Consider the following 9,193-nt stretch of genomic DNA (forward strand, 5'->3'; position numbering starts at 1 on the left):
CTTTATGCAAAGCCTTTTCTTTCTCCACAACGTTTGACAATTTTGACAAGAACGTTTTCATTAGGGTTCAAATGTGTGTAGCCGGCTGGAATTGAGCCTTTGGGGCCACCGTCGCAGCAGCCTCACACGCTGCGTCAATCGTAGCACGTATTTAAATGCCCGACCGGAAACCAGACGTTAGCTTGTTGTTTTCGGTTCGGCTGTGGGTTTTGCGACCCAGGCTGTTTGTTCGCCTTTCTTTTCCCTGACCGGGTGAGTGACATGGCGCATTGTGTGCGTATATGTATATATGTGTGTATTTATAGCATTGTAATTATTTCTTTTCCCTGACCGGGTTTAGGTCACGTGGGACGATGGATAACGTGATAACGTGTGATGTACCAGAAGCATAACATGACAGAACAGACACTTAAAGGTACATCATTATGCAAACAATTTGGTGCTCTGATGCTTTGTTTTGTTATGTTTTACTAAATGGTTGTTTGTCTCCATTTCCTTTAGATATAGCCACTGCTGTTTTGTTTTGTTTCTTTTGTTTAGTTTAAGTTTTTGTTGAGCCATTTCTGTTTCTTTCTGTTCATTGAGCCATTTTCGTTTGTGTATTAATCTGTTGTTTTCTCCCCCCACATGGTGGCGAGTACCCTGCTACTGAACCTGTTGTATATGGATGCCGAAGGGAGCCGTTGGGGGAATTAGCTGACTGGCCGTATGGGTTGCGGCAAGTTAGGACCTCACGTTAGCCCACGAGTCACGACTAAGGTTTGGCTGTGAATGCGAGCACCTCTCTTCACGGTGTCGCTCCAGTCTTTTTCTTGCATGCTGTGTGCGTTGCTGTGCGTGTGTTTAGTTCTTTAATAGTTTGTTTCTTGGTCGTTCTTTGAGTAGATCTGCGCTTCTAGCTGCTTAGCTCCCCGTTGAGCTGGTCAGCTGTTGTGCCTAGTGGCCCCACTGGCTCCAAATACAACATTGTTTCCCCCTTTTAAACATTTAGTTTTGACCTGTGTATTGGCTTTAGTAGCCTACAGTTTTAAAGTTATTGTTCGCATGATATATAATAATAAATGTTTTGTATACTTATTCTTAAACGTTTAATAAATTTCCTGTTTTTTGGAACTGTGTCTCAAGTCCTTATACATGTACTTGCATATGTTGGGGAACCCAGTTTACTGGTCTAGTTAGTTAATTCCTTGAATGATCTCAAGGTGGCGTAGTCATACCTAAGAGTAAATCCTTTGCTACACTTGGTTACATGTGTATAAAGAAACAAGCCGTTCTATTTATTATATTTTTTCAGTGTTCCCAGACTGTAAATGCAAAGAAAGTTGCACCTTGAAGCTCCAGTGTACTATGATGATTGAAACTCTTTTATATTTTTGTTTTATTAATGCTGCCTTAAGGAATCAAAAGTCCTTGTGTCCTTGTGCAATTTCACTAATAAAGAAATCTGAAATTTGTCTTATGTCACATTGTCATTCTCTTGCAAAGACGATTATAATCTTTTACTTTAGAGTTGATTTTACAGATGAAAATAAACATTTGGTATGCATAGTGTCTCAGACTTTGACACAATGGGGTGCAAATGATAATGTGAATGACTGTCCATTGGCTGCCATTTTACTATACAACATCAGCACATCACTATATTGGTATTGCTAAATGCACTTTATTCCTTCATGGTAGCTTCATTTGTTATACTTTTCAGAAATTCAGATAATGAAAAACAAAAAGTTTGTATTTCTCCAGTTTCATTTTTTATTAAGACCCCACAGAATAATTACACAGGCAATTTCATCAAGCTTGGGAGAGAAGACGGAGGGCTCCGTCTTGCGGCACCCTTATCCCTAAACTTATTTGCCATTTTTTACTTGAAAATCATTTTAAAATAGTTCAACTAGCCAATCTACATCTACACGTTGTGAGCTTGTAGATCAGCAATTTGAACTATTTAAAAAGGTTTAGGGATAAGGGTTGGCAAGGGGTGGCACAAAATATAGCCCAGAGTACAGAGTAGTGGGCTGTAATGCAATAGATTATGATGTATAATGTAAACATGCTGTAAACGAAAATGTGATATGGTGTCTTATGAACCCACGAGGTTGGGAATTTCGTGTGCCAGACATGAAAATAAATCAATCAACCAAAATATACAACAAAGCTGTTCTGTAAGCATTAGAATAATCGCATACCATAAGAATAAACTCAATTCAATTCAAAGGAGCTTTATTGGCATGAGAAAACAAACATTTACATTGCCAAAGCAAGTGTCACAAAACAATACAATAAAAACAGTTGTAAATGGGGAAAGTATATACAGTTGGAGAGGGTACAGCATTTTGTAAACAGCTATGTCACATTGCATCGTTATGTACATAACCGGGTATAAACCTTTTTTTTAAACAAGCAGCACTTTTTTGCAGTCACTGGGACAAATGGCAGCATTGTTGTCAGGACTATTTAAATAGTACAGTATAGTATAGCATACAATCTCAACGGCTGGGCATTTTTCTTAAAGTCAAACTTCGGTCTAAATGGTCAGCTATAATGCTCTTGTGCTTTTTAATCCACTTCTCAAGGTCATCTATATCTAACCTATGTAATGCGTTCACATGCTGCTGCCTAAAATTATGGTAGGGTCCTCTACCAGGCTGTTTGTGGAAAACCTTTGCTTGGTGAAGAACATCAACCATGGACATGATGTCCTTCTCTCGATTCACAGCTGTGTGTCTGCTGGACTCTGCTTTGATCCCACAATCTTTGTCAAAGCTCTCCATCAAATCTTTATGAACACCTACACTCCGTGACATGTCTTGGGCAATACCAAATTTCACGTTAGACCCCAGGTGAGAAATCAAGTCTTTGGTGTATCGAACATAATGCTCACAGTTCAAATCTAAGGCAATGTTTTGGCCTACCCCACCTTGGGTATTGACAGTGCGATTCCACATCAATCTATGCACATCAGCTGGCTCCATAACAGCATGCAAATCGAGCTGCAGCTTCAATGCCTCCAGGCTATATTTTGTTCTTCCAGCTTTGCGGAAATTAAGCAATTTAAACTTCCATAATCTACAGGTTCTTTTGCCATCTCCCTCAGATATGGAGTCCTGAAAATGTCTTGCTAGCAACGCAAATTTTAGAAACTTGCTGTGATAAAAGAAAATGCCATCACTGTCTCCACTAGTGTCTGTCTTTTTGTGTTTTTCCCCTATGTTATCAATAATGTCTGTCTGGTGTGTTTTGTTAAAATATTTGGTTCTCTGGCTTGTATTTTTGAATGTCTGTGTGCAGCCTGGATAACAACATTTGGTTAATTCCCTTGAGTCCTTAGACCTTCCAGAGGCCTCACAGACACTTGTCACGTCTGCGCTGTCAGTCAGAACGTAGGCATCTATTATGTTAAAAACATGCTGGTCCCACCATTTCTGCTTTTCATTTGCCGATGTAAACTGCCCTGGTATCATGTGTGTTTTTGGTGATTCAACTGGTGAGTCCATGTTAAAATAGTGTAATGCAGCCGCTATGATAGACGCATCGGTTACATCTTTAATGAAAACATCACATGCCCTGAAGTTGTCTCCCAGGGCAGACTTGGTAACATTTCTTCTGTTGATTTTGGTGCGAAGATGAAACATAGTACCCAATTCATTGAGGGACTTTGGGTTATAGAATTATTTTTGTATGACATCATTGTGATTCATAATGCAGTGAAAGTCTGCTACTGAAGCCTTAATTCCTTCCAGTTTGAGATAGGGGGTGGAATCATTTTTCATAGTTTGGCAAACTGCATCTACGTTCTGTTTTGTGAGTTGGTCCCCAGTAAGAATCACCTTAACAGCAGGCTCAGACACATTACCTGGGGAGGTGGGGACATAACGTACATTTAGGTACTTCAGAGCTGACACCAATTCCTTCGGTTTTTTCTCATTTGTTTCAAGCAAACCTAGCGGAATGATTTTGGTTTTGGAGGCCATAACAGATGAGTACTCATGTGGAATGTGCTCTTGAACATTTTCTGTGAATTGTTCGAAATCTGGAATATGTTTGACCAATACCCTTCCAACTAGTTGTTTGTATTCAGATCTCAACTGTTCTTGATCTTCAAGTGTGGGTAGAATGTCTGAAGTAGGAACATCCCAGATGGACTTTTTGGGTTGTTGTTGAAGATGTTCCGATCCAACGCGCTCCTTGTTGCCAACCACTATCAGCCAGTTGTGTTGGACAGTTTGACGGGCTTCAGTCATAACATGTGGTTTCACTGTGCGGTCAAGGTTATCAATTGTGATCTGATATGGTAAGCTCACATCATCCTGAAAATACAAGATACATTTGTATTAAAACCTGCTCTTTTTAAGTATCATATAATATAATATATATATTATTATATCTCTCTCTCTCTCTTATGAGAGATTTCACAGCATAATTTAATTCAATTTCAACTATACCACGGCAGGAAAATAAACTAAGGCTATGTCGATGTTGGCATTTTTTCATGGCAATTGTAAAAAATATAAATTCAACATGACTATGCATGACTATGCAGGAAATCCAGAGCCTCATGCCTACCTGTGTGTCATCCACAGAGGTCAGCTCAGGGTCTGATAATGGCTGGACACCAGACATTGCGCTTTCGTCACTGCTGGGACATGAGACTCCCTTTAGACAAAACAAAAGAAGAAGAAAATAATTAGAACACATGTGGAGAGAATAGGAGTATGTATTTGTGTGTGTTATAATAAATTACCTGTTGATCATCATCACTTTGACATGGACTCTCTGCAGTCGCCCATTCATCCATCACAGAGACACCAATTTGACTGCTGCTGGGACTGGCATCACCAAATGCCTGTGTACAACAATACAAGATCATGCATATTAGTTACAAAGCTACAACACTGTGTATACTATATGTAGCCCTCAGCCAAGACCCGCCCGCAAGGTTGCACGTTGGTTTGGCGAGTGGGAGTGTGGTCACTGTGGTGTTCAATTCCCGCTCCTGTGCCTCACTACATATATGTGTGTGTGTGTGTGTGTGTGTGTGTGTGTGTTAGGGTTCCCACCTTTGAGATCTTGAAATAAGGGACACTTATACGTCCACGCGGCAAAGCCGCGTGGGGGGTGGGTCACAAGGGGTAGTCAAGAAAGCTATAGGCTACTTCAAGTTTAAATTGCTTTATTAGCAATGAACATTCAAGTGCTGTTACTGTACATACAACAACTATAACCTGCCTGGAGACACTTAATAGCTGAATGAGGACAACAATACCTGCCTGGAGACACTTTGGCTACTGAATGAGGACAACAATACAATTAAACACTTTTTTAAACCCAAATTAAAAGCTTAATACAAAAATAAAGTGCAAAACATTCCCCCTTCCTCCTCCTTCAACCCTCTTGGCCAAAAAGTCATGGGTTCATCTGAAAGTATATCTCCTCCTCTCCCAGAGTAAAACAGTAAATAGCATTATGTCATATTTGGTGTAGACCAGAGTAAAACAGTAAACAGCATGTCCTCTTTGGTGTGTAGTAGACAGTCAACAGTTATCAGCTTTCCCTCTCTTCCTATAGCTGTTACTTCTTTTTCCAAGTGTACTTCTTGTCACTCCTTGCTGCACTGAGTAGCTCTTTGTCTTTCAAAGCAGTGCTGTGAAACTCTGAACAGGACTGCTCAAAGTTGAGAGTGATCAGGAGCTCACTCCTCATGAGCTCCACTGAGCACCTGTTCCTGCTGTCACTCCACTTGTTGGTCATTCTGGAGAAAATCCTTTCCACATATCCAGTGGATGCTGGGATGCTCAGTATGTGGCTGATGATAGACAGCATGTTGGGCAGGTCAGATTCTTTAAAAATAGCCATCCACCTGCCAGCAACACCTTGGGACTTCCATTCATCCTCAGAATCTCCTCTGAGCCTCTTCTGGATGTTATTGGCTGCGGTACATTCATCATAAAGCTCATCCATATTCACTTTATGGATGAGGTTGAGCTTAGTAGCCACCTTCTCAATGTCAGTGAAGGTCAAGGTGTCATGGTGCAGAGAGAGAGGTTGCAGTGAGAACAGCCAGTTGTCTTCTGAAAAGTTGAACCATTTCTCAACATATCCAATTGCTGTGTTAAGAAACGCAGTGAAATCTGTGTATGCCCTGTTCGCATCAGGTGGAAGGAGCTTCTGCAGCTTCAATTTAGTTAAGTAGCCGTAGAACTGGTCATCTCGTCTCTGTGTGAGTTTTTCCTTGAAGTCATCCATGATGGAATATAACTCAACACAGGTGGTTGCATTACTCTCCAACTTCTTTACAACTTCCTCAAAGAGGGAGAGGATATTGTTGCAGAAGAGAAGGTAAACCTCCACTATGTCTCCATCTTCCTCATTTGAGTCTTCCTCTTCTCTGAGCTTTAACAAAGCTTGAATCTGTTTAGGACAATCAGCCCCCATGCTCTTGAAGTAAGACTTCAGTGCAGTCCAGGTTTGCATCAGTCGGTGGATGGCTGGATTAAGAGAGAGCCACCTGGTTGTGACATGTCGTAGGATTTCTTGGAACTGAACATCACAAAAGTCGCAAAACTCTTTGAGTGATTCTCTTCGTTTGGCAGATATGGAGAAGTGGCCATATACTTTCAGCACAACATTCTCCACATCTACAGTGAGCTGGTCTAATGCATACTTCACTGTGTTGTGCACTATGTGGGCATGGCAGTTCCCTTGCAGCAAATCTTTGTGTTTCTTCTTCAGGTTGGTGAAAACAGAGTTGTGAATTCCATAATTAACATTTGTGTTGTCTGCACTAAATGCTGTCACTTGATCCAATGACAAGCCACATTTTTCTAGGGATTGTTCAAGGAGAGCTACAATCCCGGCAGCTGACTCATCTGCATTCTCCACAAAGTCAAGCATTTTGTTTGTGACCCCACCTTTTGGAGTGAAGTATTGGACAGCAAGGGGAAACATCTTCCTGTTCCCTTTATTCGAGGCATCCGTCTGTATGGAAAATGGGAGGGGTGTTGCTAAGTCCTTGAGAACATCACCCACTGCTTTCGGAGCCAGGACATCTTTCACCAGTGCCTCTGCCTTTGTTCTCCCCAAAGTCATTTTCTTCAGTATTTTGGAATCATGGAGAATCTTTTGATTGAGCTTGTGTGCACAGTCAGCACTGTTGTAGCTGAGATTATGTTTTACTGTGTGGTATACCTGGGTCACCTCCGCTGCAGTAACCTAGGGGAGGAGTGGGATGACAAATTGTTAATGAAATTAAACAGTATGACTTTTATATCTGTATACTATTATGTATTGTGTATATGTGTTTTTCTTTGTATTTATTTATGTATATGTTGTGTATTTATTAACTGTAAATGTTCTTTAAATGGGCACAATATTTAATTATATTGATTAATTTATATTAAATACATGTTTATTTATTAGACATAAAAACCTCAACATGAATAAACTATCAACCATAATAGTCTATTGAAATAGTCGAGGCTATATGCCCAGCAGCCATTGACTATTGGGCACTGGGCAGGAAAATAGAAATACTATACTGACATCTTGAAATAACACAAATATACACATACCGAATCGATTTCAGGGGTAGTTTGAGTCATGAAGAATTGTGACACTTCTTGATGGGTCTTCTGTGATCGTACATATCTTACATGTTGCTCCCCTGAAGAATGCTGTTTGATGTCAGACAGTCCTCCATGTGCCACAGAAAACACACGCCGACATACCGTGCAGTTTGCTTTGTATTCATCTCCTGTGACGCTGCAAACCCAGGGATTTACCTCTTCCCATTCTCGTCTATATTTTTGAAGGCGTCTTTTTTTTTTTGCCGGTGGAGTATCAGCTGTAGTAGCCGACATGTTTTAAATCGCGCGGTGCGTGTGACAGGCTGCGGAGGGGGCGGGCATGCGGGCAGACAGGCAGAGGATTTGGCACGCTGAGTCGGTGACGGGGCGCCGCACACACGCATGCAGCCACGGGGATGTTTTTTTTTGTCTCGCGGGAGGGGGTCCTCGCGGGAGGGGTGCCTCATACTCTATGGGTGCCTCCCGCGCCAGAACAATTGTGCTGTCTTTAATATTTCCCGTTTTATTTTGTTCATTATTGTTAAATTCAGTGTTGACGTTGTGTGACGGATCGCGCAGGGGGCATTTAGGGAAATACGGAACAAACCGCGTTCCGTATTGATTCAATACGGGACGCATCATTTAATGCTCAAATAAAGGACGAATCCGTATTTTACGGAACGGGTGGCAACCCTAGTGTGTGTGCATGTGAAATGGAGAGAGATCCCCCCCCCCCTTTCAACATTTGTTTGTTTACATACCTGCTGGCCACTGCATTCATCTGTCAACATTTCCTCAATGGGGAACTGCACGGCTGTGTCGGTCTGGCATCCGCTCATCTTTTCTTTCCACTGGAGAATCTTCCTGTCCCATGATTTCCCCATGTCCTTCAATTTAGACAATGTCCGACGGTTGGACATGCAGACTCCAATTCTGGCAAGTCGCTGAATGCACCTTTTCTTGGCTCCTCCATGTCTCAGTACAAGCGTGTTGCGATACATTGGAGCACTCATGGAAATGTCACGTGATCTTAAGAGGGTAGCCCCAGCCATGGCCATTGTGCAGGCTTTTGTTTTCCTCCTGTCTTTTTGTCTTGATGTGAGCCCCTGTACATTTAGTGTTTCATCATAGACGGTGCCAGGACATTCTAAGAACTTTAAAAAAATGGGTGCATTTGCTCGCCATGCAAATTGTCCCACTTGAAGTCGTTCAGAGCTTGTGTATTTGTTCGCCTTAATACAGAGTTGAACGATGGCCTACACAGTGACTTACACTCTTCCTTCAAAAGTTTAAGAACTCTATCCACTGTTGCATCCACCAAGCTAGGTACCGCCATCAGTAACTTTGGGAGTTGTTCATATTTCCCTCTAAGAAGTACTTCTCCCATCTTTTCATAGGTCCCACGTAGGATTCGACTGCCACGACTTTGCTGAGAAGTCATTTGAACCTGTGGACAATGACATATTAATTATTACCATTAGTACTAGTATCAGGAGCGGTCATAGAATTATTTATGGCTGCAACAATCATTCAATTGAAATCACTTTGGGAGATTTTAATATTTCTGAATATATATAGTGTATATATTTATTTTAGAAACAAGTACCCTGATTATTCTCCTCCTGATAAAT

General features: G+C 41.3%; 1 protein-coding gene across 1 annotated transcript; it reads right to left on the reverse strand.

Annotated features, from left to right (window-relative positions):
- Nucleotides 1–3,823: 3,823 nt before the first annotated feature.
- On the reverse strand, nucleotides 3,824–8,446 carry LOC310865246 (uncharacterized protein; the record flags this gene model as incomplete). Its single annotated transcript, XM_083774274.1, has 5 exons — nucleotides 3,824–3,853; nucleotides 4,053–4,307; nucleotides 4,564–4,653; nucleotides 4,742–4,843; nucleotides 8,324–8,446. 5 exons carry the CDS (start codon nucleotides 8,444–8,446, stop codon nucleotides 3,824–3,826), a joined length of 600 nt encoding a protein of 199 aa, XP_083630400.1.
- Nucleotides 8,447–9,193: the final 747 nt, after the last annotated feature.

The sequence above is a fragment of the Protomyctophum parallelum genome, assembly GCF_964188405.1.
Source record: "Protomyctophum parallelum genome assembly, chromosome: 10".
In the NCBI taxonomy this organism is placed as follows: Eukaryota; Metazoa; Chordata; class Actinopteri; order Myctophiformes; family Myctophidae; genus Protomyctophum; species Protomyctophum parallelum.